General features: G+C 38.4%; 9 protein-coding genes across 9 annotated transcripts; 4 read left to right on the top strand and 5 right to left on the bottom strand.

Moving 5' to 3' along the window:
• Nucleotides 1–126: 126 nt before the first annotated feature.
• On the bottom strand, nucleotides 127–822 carry MRPL16 (mitochondrial 54S ribosomal protein uL16m; the record flags this gene model as incomplete). The annotated part of the gene is made up of 1 exon (XM_056222031.1): nucleotides 127–822. The coding sequence occupies one exon, from the start codon at nucleotides 820–822 to the stop codon at nucleotides 127–129; it is 696 nt and encodes a 231-aa protein (XP_056080323.1).
• A 466-nt stretch (nucleotides 823–1288) lies between these two features.
• URA7 (CTP synthase URA7) lies at nucleotides 1289–3028 on the top strand (the record flags this gene model as incomplete). Its single annotated transcript, XM_056222019.1, has 1 exon — nucleotides 1289–3028. The coding sequence occupies one exon, from the start codon at nucleotides 1289–1291 to the stop codon at nucleotides 3026–3028; it is 1740 nt and encodes a 579-aa protein (XP_056080322.1).
• A 400-nt stretch (nucleotides 3029–3428) lies between these two features.
• MIN6 (Min6p) lies at nucleotides 3429–3608 on the bottom strand (the record flags this gene model as incomplete). The annotated part of the gene is made up of 1 exon (XM_056222008.1): nucleotides 3429–3608. The coding sequence occupies one exon, from the start codon at nucleotides 3606–3608 to the stop codon at nucleotides 3429–3431; it is 180 nt and encodes a 59-aa protein (XP_056080321.1).
• A 793-nt stretch (nucleotides 3609–4401) lies between these two features.
• Nucleotides 4402–4872, top strand: ERD2 (Erd2p; the record flags this gene model as incomplete). The annotated part of the gene is made up of 1 exon (XM_056221997.1): nucleotides 4402–4872. One exon carries the CDS (start codon nucleotides 4402–4404, stop codon nucleotides 4870–4872), a length of 471 nt encoding a protein of 156 aa, XP_056080320.1.
• A 141-nt stretch (nucleotides 4873–5013) lies between these two features.
• On the bottom strand, nucleotides 5014–5739 carry PRE7 (proteasome core particle subunit beta 6; the record flags this gene model as incomplete). The annotated part of the gene is made up of 1 exon (XM_056221986.1): nucleotides 5014–5739. One exon carries the CDS (start codon nucleotides 5737–5739, stop codon nucleotides 5014–5016), a length of 726 nt encoding a protein of 241 aa, XP_056080319.1.
• Nucleotides 5740–6719: 980 nt separating this feature from the next.
• Nucleotides 6720–8639, top strand: FUI1 (uridine permease; the record flags this gene model as incomplete). The annotated part of the gene is made up of 1 exon (XM_056221975.1): nucleotides 6720–8639. The coding sequence occupies one exon, from the start codon at nucleotides 6720–6722 to the stop codon at nucleotides 8637–8639; it is 1920 nt and encodes a 639-aa protein (XP_056080318.1).
• An 813-nt stretch (nucleotides 8640–9452) lies between these two features.
• On the bottom strand, nucleotides 9453–10232 carry ECM13 (Ecm13p; the record flags this gene model as incomplete). Its single annotated transcript, XM_056221964.1, has 1 exon — nucleotides 9453–10232. One exon carries the CDS (start codon nucleotides 10230–10232, stop codon nucleotides 9453–9455), a length of 780 nt encoding a protein of 259 aa, XP_056080317.1.
• Nucleotides 10233–11430: 1198 nt separating this feature from the next.
• COR1 (ubiquinol--cytochrome-c reductase subunit COR1) lies at nucleotides 11431–12804 on the top strand (the record flags this gene model as incomplete). Its single annotated transcript, XM_056221953.1, has 1 exon — nucleotides 11431–12804. The coding sequence occupies one exon, from the start codon at nucleotides 11431–11433 to the stop codon at nucleotides 12802–12804; it is 1374 nt and encodes a 457-aa protein (XP_056080316.1).
• Nucleotides 12805–13164: 360 nt separating this feature from the next.
• On the bottom strand, nucleotides 13165–14538 carry PSY4 (Psy4p; the record flags this gene model as incomplete). The annotated part of the gene is made up of 1 exon (XM_056221942.1): nucleotides 13165–14538. The coding sequence occupies one exon, from the start codon at nucleotides 14536–14538 to the stop codon at nucleotides 13165–13167; it is 1374 nt and encodes a 457-aa protein (XP_056080315.1).
• Between the last annotated feature and the right edge of the window lie 116 nt (nucleotides 14539–14654).

Below are 14654 nucleotides of genomic sequence, written 5' to 3'. Positions count from 1 at the left end.
GCATATCTAGTGGTTCCAGGATTAACCAGTTTTAACCAGTTTTTTGCAATGACTGGATTATTTGACTGTGAATATCAATATTCTTCTAATAGTTATATACATGTATACATGGTATGCTCGACTCGCTCAACGGCCTCTAAAGAGTTTATACTGTGCTTCCTGAGATTTCAGAACATTCAAATATTTCTTTGACGGTTTCTTTACTCTCTCATCGTAAAAATTCTTCACAGGATCATCCTTGGGATCCTTGAAACTATGCAGTCCGACTCTAACCAGAGAATCCAATGATACGAATTCATATACTCCAGGTAATTTGGTTCCTGCTTTTCTAAAGGCCTCACGTGCCACTTTTTCATGCAAATCATCACCATTTATTTCAAAAAGAACCTTTCCTGTGGGTACTCTCACCATCCAGTGGTCAAATCCACCTTTACCTTTACCCATTCTTGTTTCGTTACCCTTGATACATACAGCAACGTTTGTACACAAACGTCTCCATAAATGACCATTGACCAGAGGTCTGACGTATCTCATAATAGCGTTATCTGCTTCTTTAAGTTGTTGCGCAGATATCCTAATACCCTCACTTTTTAGTCGTAACCCATATTTACCAAACTGCAAAGTGGATCCTTTGATTGAACCACCTGTACGAACGGGCACTCTACCTTTTTGTTTCTTCTGTACAATCTTGAACCGTGGTGCATATTCATGCTTGAACCTCTTGGTGATTGGGTTAACCTTTAAAAAAGTGTTTGGCGAACCCTTGAGAGTTAATCCTCCCATCTTCACAGATAAATTCATTTTCATTAAATGGGGGAGCATATTTCGAAATTTTATCCCTCTCTAATAAATCACTCTCACAAGTTAGCTAAATCTTTTGTCGACTGCTTTCTATTCTGGCACAAAGGCTTTTCAAGAGTTAATGATTTCTTCTAAATGTCTTATTACTCAAGTACAACAGATATTGTTGGTTCTGATACCACTTTATCGTCTATAGTGATTTGGTTAAATTCCTGACCTAGGGTTTTTTAATTTTGGACCCCTAGACCTAAAGGACCAAAAGGTGGGTTTGTTATCGTCTAAGGTGACAATAATTTTTCTTTTTTTTTTTTTTTCAAAATTTTTCATAGCTCATCTCATCGAGAGGAAAAGCATAGAATTGAGATTCAGTTGAACATCAATTGTTTTATAATATTTCACCATTTATCTGCCAACTTAAGGTCCAAAAGGTCTCAACCAGGTTTTTAGCGAAATTGATCGATATAGTAAAGAAAACCTACAGATAAAAATGAAGTACGTTGTTGTTTCAGGTGGTGTCATTTCAGGTATTGGTAAAGGTGTTCTTGCATCTTCAACCGGTATGTTAATGAAAACCCTCGGCTTAAAAGTCACTTCCATTAAAATTGACCCTTATATGAACATCGATGCAGGTACTATGTCACCTTTGGAACATGGTGAATGTTTCGTGCTAGATGATGGTGGTGAAACAGATCTAGACTTGGGTAATTATGAAAGATACCTTGGTGTTACGTTGACAAAAGATCATAACATTACCACTGGTAAGATATACTCACATGTTATTGCTAAGGAAAGGAAAGGTGATTACTTGGGTAAGACCGTGCAAATCGTCCCTCATTTAACCAATGCTATCCAAGATTGGATTGAGCGTGTTGCCAAGATTCCCGTAGACGACACTGGGTTGGAACCTGATGTTTGTATTATTGAATTGGGTGGTACTGTTGGTGATATCGAAAGTGCTCCTTTTGTGGAAGCACTAAGACAATTTCAATTCAAAGTCGGCAAGGAAAACTTTGCATTGATTCACGTCTCTTTGGTACCTGTCATTCATGGCGAACAAAAGACTAAGCCAACTCAAGCTGCTATTAAAGGTTTGAGGTCTCTTGGTCTAGTTCCAGATATGATCGCCTGTAGATGTAGTGAAACTCTGGATAAGCCAACAATCGATAAGATTGCCATGTTTTGTCACGTGGGGCCTGAACAAGTGGTCAACGTTCATGATGTTAACTCTACTTATCATGTTCCATTGTTGTTACTTGAACAAAAAATGATTGACTATTTACACGCCAGATTAAAGTTAGAGGAAATATCACTAACTGAAGAAGAAAGAGAAAGAGGTTTGGAACTATTGTCTAAATGGAAAGCTACAACAGGTAACTTCGATGAATCCCTGGAAACTGTTAAAATTGCTTTGGTTGGGAAATACACTAATTTGAAAGATTCCTATTTGTCGGTTATAAAAGCTTTGGAACATTCATCCATGAAGTGTCGTCGTAAATTAGAGATTAAATGGGTGGAAGCTACTGATTTGGAACCCGAAACCCAAGAGAGCAACAAAACTAAATTTCATGAAGCCTGGAACATGGTTAGTACTGCGGACGGTATTTTGATTCCCGGTGGTTTTGGGATTAGAGGTACCGAAGGTATGATTTTAGCTGCTAGATGGGCTCGTGAAAACCACATCCCATTCTTAGGTGTTTGTTTAGGTTTGCAAATTGCTACCATTGAATTCACGCGCAGTGTCCTTGGAAAAAAGGACAGTCATTCAGCAGAATTTTATCCAGATATTGATGAGAAGAATCACGTTGTAGTCTTCATGCCTGAAATTGACAAGGAAACCATGGGTGGCTCGATGAGACTTGGTTTAAGACCAACATATTTCCAAAACGACACTGAATGGAGTCAAATCAAAAAATTATACGGTGATGCCTCCGAAGTCCACGAAAGACATCGTCATCGTTACGAAATTAATCCAAATCTTGTTGACGAATTGGAAGGTAATGGGTTGATCTTTGTAGGTAAAGATGACACTGGGAAGCGTTGTGAAATTTTGGAACTAAAGAATCATCCATACTACATTGCAACTCAATATCATCCGGAATACACATCAAAGGTCTTGGATCCATCCAAACCCTTTTTGGGTTTGGTTGCTGCTTCTGCTGGAATCCTTCAAGATGTTATTGATGGTAAATACAATCTCGAAGCCAGCGAAAACAAATTTAACTTTTAAATCAAAATGTCAGAATTAAAAGTCTATTGCATGAACAAGGATAAATTTTAGTTTCTTTTATGTATACTATATTTTTGGAGAAAAATATCTACAGTGCCTTTCTACATTTTTTTGCCCTTCTAAATTGTCTTTCCTCACCAAAATATCTTTCAGTTTAGTATACGTGCCTTATTTAATCATATAGGTGTAGATTCCTTATAGAATCCAATTTTCCAACAACTGTATAGACTAAAAAAGAAATTATTATTTATTCCTCCCATTTTCTCTTTCAAAACAAAAAATAGTTGTGTATTTCAAAGAGTATGAGCTATATATGTATATTGGATAGGTTTAGATATTCGATTTTTAGTCTTTTTAAGAAGGACTTCCGATGTGAATTTATAACGACATTGAAGTGCTCTTATTTATTGTCTTTTCTCCTGTTCTTTGAGTTAAAGTCAATTGTGGGCGATGACATGAACATTAAATAGAATGTACTTGAGCAAATTAAACCAGCAAACACCCACATCGCAATGGTACTAGGTTTTCTTGTTATTCTATGAAAAAATTCGATCACCGGATTATCGTTAAAGAATCCCATTATAAAGTCGCTAGCAACTAAACTAGGAAGGTTGCTAATTGAACTAATATTCTGACTACTGAATACAACTTTATAATATAGGGTGCTTACCGACTAATATTTATTCGTATATATGTGTACATTTTACATTACAATATCCTCCTTCTTTATTTCCAACTTTTTTTCTACCCTTATTTTTTTCACTAGCTTCATCGCTCTCAAAACTGAAGGCTAATACAGCAAATAAACCTCATTGAATTTCTAATTGGACAATGTGACAAGGCAATTTCTCTTTATATGAAGTATTTAACTCATTTGTTGAACTGAGAATGTAATCTAGATGGTTTGGCTCCTTGTTTTCCTTTAAAGATCCGAGATGACTTATTGGTGGTACCCGGACTGAGAACAACGTCCTAATTAAATACTGAACACGTTAAAAACAAGTTCACAGTTCGAGGCAGATCCATTCGCTGAGATTGCTTCTTCTAGAGTAAGGCATACACATAACTTACGCTATAATCAATTGGCAATGAATCCGTTCAGATTTTTAGGTATGTTATCATAGGGAGTATTATGAGGCTTCTTCTCCTGAATCAATTTCGATCTTACTAACAGAGAAAAGGGCTTTTTTCCGACCATTAAGACAGGTGATTTATCACATCTAACCAGTATATTAGTCCTGATTCGTAATATCAAGACTACTAGGTACATTGAAGGTATATCTTTCAAAACCCAAACGTTATATGCTTTGGTTTTCATAACACGGTACTTGGATCTTTTGACTTTTCACTGGATATCCTTATACAATGCTCTTATGAAAATATTTTTCATCGTTTCTACTGCTTACATCGTGGTCCTATTACAAGCATCTAAAAGAACCAACACTATCGCATATAATGAAATGCTTATGGGTGATACATTTAAGATCCAGCATTTGCTTATTTGGAGTGCTCTCATGAGTCTTTTTTTCCATCATAAGTTCTCATTTCTTGAATTAGCATGGAGTTTTTCTGTATGGTTAGAGAGTGTGGCCATCCTGCCTCAGTTATACATGTTATCTAAGGGTGGAAAGACCAGAAGTCTAACTGTTCATTACATTTTTGCCATGGGATTATACAGAGCATTGTACATTCCCAACTGGATTTGGAGATATCGTACCGGAGATAAAAAACTGGACAAGATTGCTTTTTTCGCAGGATTAATGCAAACTTTATTGTACTCTGATTTCTTTTACATCTATTACACTAAAGTTATTAGAGGAAAAGGCTTCAGACTACCAAAATGAAAAAAAAAAACTCATCCTGTATGGTATTGGCACCAATATATACGAATTTCATTTATATAACAACGCTAAACCACAGAAAAAAAAATTACATAAATTGATGTTCATATTTGATCTATTTTATTATACTATGATATGTGTGCATTAATCTCTTTTTAGCTCGTAAAATTCTTTCCTTACACCATCCTTGGTCACGATAAGAATTTCCAGTCCATCACCCACTTGAATATGTCTTTCTGTAGCAGAAGTGAACGAATCTCTCACCAGTTTGATAACTTCTTCCACAGACAAATATTTCAAGGGCTTTTTGACCTTACCGTTTGTGCCTGGCTCATATTGGTTTTTAAAGTTGACTTGATTGTCCAAAAATGGCATGATCAGTGATGCTGCTGCTCCACCTGCTCTGCACTGTTCTCTTTCATAGGAGCCAACCGGGTCGAACGAATACACAGCACCTTTACCATTTTCGTCAAGGCCCGCAATGATGGTATGGACGTAGTAAGGGAAGAACCGTTTCCCATACAGAAGATGTTGAATGTTCCTGGCTGCTGAGTTTAGCGATAATTTCTTGTCATTGTGATCGAAATGATACCATTTTACACTATTTTTGAATCTTTTCACTAAGGCGTCACCGTCAGCAGCAAACCCGTTCGCTGACATAACTATGTTATCACCACAGTCAAAAACCTTGGGCTCGTAACGAGAATTAATTGAGTAATCCGTGATATTTCTCGTATCACCCGCCAACACTGCAAAATCTTCACCCGCAATACCTAATATCGTACCACCATTATCGCCATAAGGGTTGAATTGATGTTCAATGGGTGTATTGGATGCCTCCGAAGAGTATTCTGACGCAATAGTGGTCATATTTCCTTTATTTTTTTGGTTCAATAGTCCTGTTTATACTACTACGGTTCGATATGCCTTTGCATATACTCTCAGGTTTTGCCACCCTTTGAGTTTTCTCAAACCTTCAACTTCAATTGTAATTAAAGGACAACATCGTTCTACACGAATATACAAATTCTACCAAAAAAGAAAGCAATAGAAAGCGAGAAAAACAAAAATTGCCCACGTTATATTCGTTGCGATACTCTACGAACTACAGGAATTGCACTGCCTTTGCATCAGCAAGGAAAGCAGCTGAATATATCACAGTGATCGCCATTATGCAACACTTTTTTTCTTCTCACTTGCTGGGGTTACATATTTCTGCACGCCAACTTCGCAATGAGGACTCAATCCTGACTCTCACCACACTTATCATTAGAGACCGATGTCCTAGTTCTTTTCACCAAGATGTTTTACAAATCTCATGTCATAATTAGTTTGTCCTTACAACTAAAAGACAAACGGCGCTGCATCTCTGCAGGCAATTTGTGATAAAAAAGAAATGTGATTGTGCCAGGCGGCGGAGTCCTATGCGCCGCCCGTTCCTCTTTTTTTACTCTCATTTTTCGTTTCATCCTGCGGCGTTACCTGTGGTTTACGTTGTCGGGATTAGGCGATTTTCGTTTTGTCGTGCCATTCTTTGCAATGAAAGGATACCGCCATTAACTTGGCGGTTTTCTGTACTTTAACTATTGTGTCAAATAGGAACATGCTCAGACAATGTCGCATTCTTAAAAAATTTTAATTAATCCTCCTACGGAAAAGTTTTTCTTTTATTTTTCTCTTGTCCATTTAATCGATGCTACAGTATATCTTCATATAACAATAGCATGGTTTGAACCCTTCTTGTATGAGGTTTAGAGCATAAGATTAAACTACTTTGCTTCAATCTGTAACAAATTGTGGGAAAGAAAGGGTAACGAATACTCGGTTATATATATTTCTTGACACAAAGGATGTCTTTATCTGATTCTGAACTCGATGCCTCTTCGAGGACAATGAAGAATGTCACCTTAGTCACAGATGACAACAAGCAAACCACAAAAGAATTCGAATTGGAGGGTACGGTAAAAACTCTTTCTAAAAATGATGCTTACATCATAGAAAAAAAAGAGACCGATTCAGAAAATAATGTAAGCATTGTGCAAGATGGTGAAAAGGCGTCCTGGTTTCAGAAGATCATAGAGTTTTTAGAAGTCAAGTATGATTCTACCGATTCAGTTAATCATAAGCCCAAAAAATCGATAAGGACGCTAAAGGAATTACGGGAGTCCCTACGTACCACTTACTTGTACAACACAGATCTACGGCCTGTGGAAGCTAAAAGAAGAACGTGGACATGGAAGCAGTATATTTTCTTTTGGATTTCCGGGTCATTCAATGTTAACACATGGCAAATATCAGCCACTGGTCTACAGCTAGGGCTTAACTGGTGGCAGACTTGGATCTGTATATGGGTTGGATACACTTTTGTTGCATTTTTCTTGATATTGGGCTCCAAAGTCGGAAACAATTACCATATCTCCTTCCCCATCTCGTCAAGAGTGTCATTTGGTATCTATTTCTCCATCTGGATAGTAATCAATCGTGTAGTCATGGCATGTGTCTGGAATTCGACGTTAGCGTATATCGGTAGTCAGTGTGTCCAATTGATGCTAAAGTCCATCTTTGGCACTGATTTAAACATAAGAATCAAAGACACCATAAAGAACCCTAATCTGACGAATTTCGAGTTTATGTGCTTCATGGTATTCTGGGTTGCGTGTTTGCCGTTTCTATGGTTCCCACCGGATAAACTGCGTCATATCTTCGCATTTAAATCTGCCATCACCCCATTTGCAGCATTCGGATTTTTAATCTGGACACTTGGCAAGGCCAAAGGCCGTTTAGCGTTGGGTTCATTGAATGATAATAGTGGCACCATCAATAGGTCCGTCTTGGCATGGTCTGTGATTAGAGCCATTATGAGCGCCCTAGATAATTTTTCCACTTTGATCCTAAACGCTCCTGATTTCACCAGATTCGGCAAAACCTACAGGTCATCTGTTTATTCGCAGTTAGTTGCTCTACCTGTCTGCTATGCAATTATTTCCTTAATTGGTATACTGTCCGTCTCTGCAGCTTATACTTTATACGGCATCAACTATTGGAGTCCCCTAGACATATTGGACAGATACCTGGACAACTACACTTCAGGGAACAGAGCAGGTGTGTTCCTAATCTCGTTCATTTTTGCATTTGACCAGTTAGGTGCTAACTTGTCCGGTAACTCTATTCCTGCAGGTACTGATATGACTGCATTATTGCCCAAGTTCATTAACATTAGACGTGGTTCTTATATTTGTGCTCTAGTATCGTTAGCGATTTGTCCCTGGGATTTATTGTCATCATCATCGAAGTTTACCACGGCATTATCAGCATACGCGGTTTTCTTGAGTGCTATTGCAGGCGTTATTTCAGCCGATTACTTTATTGTCAGAAAAGGTTACGTTAATATTTTCCATTGCTACACCAATAAACCAGGATCTTACTACATGTACAATAAATATGGTACAAATTGGAGAGCAGTGGTAGCGTATATTTTTGGAATTGCCCCCAATTTTGCAGGATTCTTGGGTTCGGTGGGGCTTTCCGTGCCAATTGGTGCTATGAAAGTCTACTATTTGAACTATTTTGTGGGTTACCTTATTGCAGCATTATGTTACTGCATTCTAGTATATTTCTACCCGATTAAAGGTGTTCCAGGAGATGCTAAAATAACTGACTGCAAGTGGCTTGAAGAATGGATCGAAGTCGAAGAATTTGGGACGGAAAGAGAAGCATTCGAAGAATATGGTGGTGTTTCCACTGGCTTTGAAAAGGTACGATATGTTTAAGTAGAAATAATAAGAATGTGAGCGACCAATCATCATAATATCAGAGCCAGAAAAACAAAACCAAGTCTACTTATAATCTGCATAGGTTTGATCCTGTCTGTGCATGTATATAAGCATATTGGTTACCACCATCTCAAATCGTAACCTATAATATATAAAAGTAAATTTAAGCGTACTTTATTAGTCAAATTCACCAAGACGTTCACGCGCATATGGACAGGGACTTCATATGTTACATCTCAGTTGCCGACTTTCCTGGACAAAAAAGAGTTTGCTATTGAAACAAATTTCTTACAATTCGAACCTTGCTCAAGCAGCATACCAGCACCAACGACTTAGATTTACTAGCGAGGTGTGTTTTACCATGGATGCCGGGCATATTATAGGCCTATCCCGTTGTACTAAATACAATGAGCTCGTGCAAGTTGCGTTCAGTAAAATACAAATTGCTTGCACACACCGCGCTGAGGGTAGATCTCGACTGTAAAAGAAAGGTGCCAAATAAATGTGTCTTATCGCAAAATTCGTCTTGGACCATATTAAGAATAAAACTCTTGAGCCGCAACGATAATGATAAAAAAAAAACCCCCACTTATTTATATTAATAAGAAAGAACAAAAATGGACTAAAGGATCCTCCTTTTTCCTAAAAAATACTATGAAGTAAGAATATATATATATTTTGCGTTTGGTATATAGACGAGTGCTCGCGCACTCTGTCACAATAATGATACAACTAAAAGAAAAACTATGATGCAGGTATGAGAGTGATAATGCGGAAATGAGTTATGATCTTCTCTTCTTTATTTTGGTTTTATGCTGTTATTGGACAAGAATGGAATCTGGTTAATGATAAGGATCCATCCTCGGCATCGCTAGCACTATCGTTTTCGCTAGCACTACTGCCATCTTCTTGCCCATTTGCGCGGAGTGACAGTACACGGAAAATTGGCATTGACCTATTCAAATCTGTAGAATCATGTGTTTTGCCCTCATATCCCTGGCCTTCCCGCGTCGTCAAAACAGTAGTTGAACGAACATTGTGACGCGGTGTGCTTTCCGAAGATTCACTACCTTGCTCAGAATGTGAGTTTGTGTGGGTCAAATATTGGTAATTGGGGGCGGTGTGAAAACTAAAGTACGTATCGACGTTCTTGTTATAGTCACCGCAAGGACAATCGTATTCAAGGTCATAGTCTTCATAATCCTCGTCATCTTCACTATCAGTTGAAGAAAGAGTATCTGCATCTACATCTTCGTCACTGGAGTAATAATCACAGTAATCGTCGCACACTGTCTTTCTGTCACTCTCCTCGTCACAGCTGGTACCCTTACTTACTTTGGACAATTCAATATGTTCTATGGACAAATTCTCATGGCCTTTACTGAAGGGGTCTCCAGCGAGGGAATTCACTGCTGCATTATGAGCTTCCACGTTTTCTGTTATCTTGTCGAGCAAGTTTGCATGACCAACTAAAACCCTCAGGTTGTAGTCCTTGTTTCTAGTAGTGACGCTGACGCATTTTGCCAATTTAGAGCGGGCCATACTGGCCAAAACGTACTGATCTTCAATCGATGGGGTTGTAGATTTCATTACAATCGCAATGTTGAGTATTTTCTATGTGTGTGAAAAAATAAATAAACGTATAAAAAGTGGTTTGTCTAGCTTAGTAGTGCAAAGCTTTTTGTTGAGTAATGGCTGTCTTTTTATTTTTCCTTTGGTCATACAGGACTGCAAACGAGGGGAAAATAAACAAGGACGCAATACTAGAGAAAAATAAGACTGAACACTTTTGATATAACGTATATATATATATATATACGTTATAAATATATATGTGTGTTTATGTATCCATTACCCTTTACTGAAGAATATATCGCCGCGGAGCGCAACTAGTTACTTCCGAAAACACATTACCAATCATGCATGGGCAACCGGATACATTGTATTTTTTTTTGCTTCGCTCTTTTCAAGGATCAGAGCTTTCTCAAAGCTCTTAACCCGGTAAAATACATGCGAAATACCTCTTTCAATGCCGAAACAAGGGAAAACCCTTGGTGCTTCCGTACGGACCGATGTTCCAGTCCGCGTTTCGGGTCTTGTCCGTCGCTCCATTGTCCAATAGAATATAATCACAAATCCGGGGTAAAACCGATTATCGGCCCGCAGTGCATTTCTTCATGTTACATCACAAGGCATCAACATGGTGGAGCGGAAAAACGTAAATGAGTCAGGCCGATGATTTTCCGGTTCGGCGATATGTGCAGTATTCCCTCTTCCGTTTTAGCTTGGCATCCATTTAAATATACCTGCTTCTTCAACCCATACCCACTTTCAGAATAATAAGGAACCTGAAAGAGCGTATATACTTCTGTACGATAAATGTAACCCGGGATCTGGAGGGTAACATAAAAACCATGGCCTTAAGTGTAACCCGTCTGGTAGTTTTTCTGCACCAATGAAATTTCAATAAATTAAAAGTGTTTTTCTTCTCCAGAACTTCAAGGGCCCGCTGTCAGCTGCACCAAATAAAAATCAAACTAGAAAACTAAAGGCCTACCGCGCTCCCTAACCGATATTCCCCTACTCCCGCCTCAATCTTATTCGAGGAAAGCAAACATATAATAAAGCGCTTGCTTTTTAGAAAGAAAATTACCTCATCCCTGTTCGTATAAGTTACTCGTGATTGTATCAAATTACTACTCGTGATAGTTAAAACAATTGTGAAGTAATAAAACGAGTACATCAGCATCATCATATCTTTGAAAAAGAAAATAATTACATATAAAAAATGCTAAGAACAGTGACTTCAAAAACTGTATCTAACCAGTTCAAGAGGGCTTTGGCCACAGCTGCAACAGCCCCAAAGGCCGAAGTGACTCAATTGTCCAACGGTGTGATCGTAGCCACTGAGCATAACCCTTCAGCCAACTCCGCTTCTATAGGTGTAGTCTTCGGTTCTGGTGCTGCTAACGAAAACCCTTATAACAATGGGGTTTCGAATTTATGGAAGAACATCTTTCTATCCAAAGAGAACTCAGCAGTAGCTGCCAAGGAAGGTTTGGCATTGTCCTCCACTGTCTCCAGAGATTTCCAATCTTATATTGTGTCCTCTTTGCCAGATTCTGCTGCCAAATCACTGGAATTTCTGAACCAGTCTTTACTTCAACAAAAGGCTAATTTGTTATCTTCTTCTAATTTTGAGGCTACCAAGAAATCTGTTTTAAAGCAAGTCCAAGATTTCGAAGAGAAGGATCATCCTAACAGAGTATTGGAACATTTGCACTCCACTGCTTTCCAAAACACCCCATTATCTTTACCAACTAGAGGTACGCTGGAGTCACTAGAGAACTTGGTTGTTGCTGATCTGGAATCGTTTGCTCACAACCATTTCTTGAATTCAAACGCTGTGATTGTTGGTACCGGTAATATCAAACACGAGGATTTAGTGAATTCCATCGAATCCAAAAACTTAAGTTTGCAAACCGGTACCAAGCCAGTACTCAAGAAAAAGGCAGCCTTCTTGGGTTCAGAAGTTAGATTGAGAGACGACACTTTACCAAAGGCATGGATCTCTTTGGCTGTAGAAGGTGAACCCGTCAATTCTCCACACTACTTTGTTGCTAAATTAGCCGCTAAAATTTTCGGCTCTTATAACGCTTTTGAACCCGCTTCTAGATTACAGGGTGTCAAATTGTTAGATAACATACAGGAATACCAATTATGCGACTCTTTCAATCATTTCTCACTTTCTTACAAAGAATCCGGTTTGTGGGGATTTTCTACCGCCACTAGAAATGTTACTATGATTGATGACCTCATCCACTTCACTTTGAAACAATGGAATAGATTGACCATTTCTGTCACTGACACCGAAGTTGAACGTGCTAAATCCCTCTTGAAATTACAGCTGGGACAATTATACGAATCAGGCAACCCAGTCAATGACGCTAACTTGTTAGGAGCCGAAGTCCTAGTCAAGGGCTCCAAATTATCTCTAAATGAGGCTTTCAAGAAAATTGATGCCGTCACCGTTAAAGATGTCAAGTCTTGGGCTGGTAAGAGACTATGGGACCAAGATATTGCTATTGCTGGTACCGGCCAAATTGAAGGGTTATTAGACTACATGAGAATCAGAAGCGACATGTCCATGATGAGATGGTAAGATGCGTGACAACATACTTTTCGTGCACATAAGAATAGAAACAAACAATCAGCCAGGTGTTCAAATGTACGCGCGCACACCAACACCATAAATGAAAATTTACATGTATTTTATATTCTAGTAACCCAAAGAGCTCTTCATTATTTATTGACAGGGATATTATGCCCTGCAAAAGTCAAAACTAAAAAAAAAAAAAGCGTAGAAACTAAGATTAAATAGTTATCTTATTTTTATATATAAATAACAAGATCCTGAAGAACTATCAAATTTGAAATAAGACAAAATAAAGTTTTCTCTGTTAAATTGTAATTAATGATATTATGCAAAATGAGGAGATTTGATGAAGAAACCAATTTACAATCACCTCGACTTTTTGCCCAGCGGGCTTCCGTTATTATCATGGTAGGTAATACCAGCAATCGCAACCATTTTATCCTCTTGTGAAGAGCTTATTGACGGACTTACCAATTTGTCGTCTTGTAACAGTCCCTCACTCCGCCCCTCACTATTTCCGTGAAGGTCCTCTTTTTCCTCCTCTTGGCTCGATGACATCTCGTGATTTCCATCCACACTATTGAGGAGCGAAGAAGATGGCGATTCTATTATAGAGAACCTGCCCGTTGTGTTATGTTTGTATTTCTTTGGTGTCGTGAGATCCATATCTGTGAACGAGGGTGACTCGTCGTACTCAAAGTTATCCAAATCTGTAGGTTTTCTCTTCCTTGGAGTTTCATTCTTATTGTCGCATTTTCGCACCTTGGCATTCCCAGCCACACGTCTATCTTCTTCATCGTCTTCGTCATCGTCCGTGCTCCCCATGTGATCATCATCTTCATCATCTTCAACTGCGCCATCTTCGCGATAATCATCGTCATCATCGTCATCATCATCATCATCACCTTCTCCATCATCATCATCACAGTTATCCTTGGCAGTAGAATTACCTTTATTTTGCCTCTTCTTATCAGTATCAGCATTGTTTGTGTCGCCATCGTCTTCATAGTATTCTTCCACAATGAAATTTTCATCCTTCAACAAGACATTACACTTGCCCTTATTATCCAGTTCCCCGTCTTCATCGTCATTAAAAAAACCTTCCTCTTCTCCATCACCACTGTCTTCATCCTCATCATCCTCATCTTCGTACCCCAAATTGACATTCATTATAGAATCAATTTCTTTTATAAAAGGAGCAAGCTCGTTGGTGCTGTCCTCAGTCATCCATGATATTTTCATAAGCGAAACGTCTTCTTGATTCTTGATCATATGGATATCATTCTCCTTGCTATCCTCTCCATTCATAAAATCCGTTCTTTCGAGTTCCTGCCAACTGCTAGTTACCAAGCAACATTTTTCCAACGCGTTTACAAATTTTTCTAACTCATTGATCTTATAATATTTAAACGGATCATAGCATAGTTCGCATATCCGAAGTATTGTGAATGGGAATATATGTTTCTGTAAAAAATTATCATCCAGAAACTTACCCAGGCAATTCAGTCTAGTAACGAGGTCTTTCGCATCATTCATTTCATGCTTGAGATTCATAAATAGATCAAACGGTATTGTATCAGTAATATGCCGAATTAGATCGGGCAAGACTTGCTCGGGGCCCGCCATCACTAATCGCGTCTTATCACCCTCTTTCACCACATCACTCAATAGTTCGAATAGATTGATAGACTTGATGCCCATCATATTATTATCTACATCATCCAACATCGTTGAGCTCATCACCTTCTATTGTGCCTACACAGCTGATGAAAACACTTGCAGAATATGATAATACATGCTCTTAGTTATGCTATGATGCATATTTTTCGATCGCGAAATGAAAAACTACACGATAG

Source organism: Saccharomyces mikatae (assembly GCF_947241705.1).
Source record: "Saccharomyces mikatae IFO 1815 strain IFO1815 genome assembly, chromosome: 2".
Taxonomy (NCBI): domain Eukaryota; kingdom Fungi; phylum Ascomycota; class Saccharomycetes; order Saccharomycetales; family Saccharomycetaceae; genus Saccharomyces; species Saccharomyces mikatae.
The sequence above is the reverse complement of the archived record's forward strand: the minus strand, read 5'-3'. Positions and strand labels throughout refer to the sequence as shown.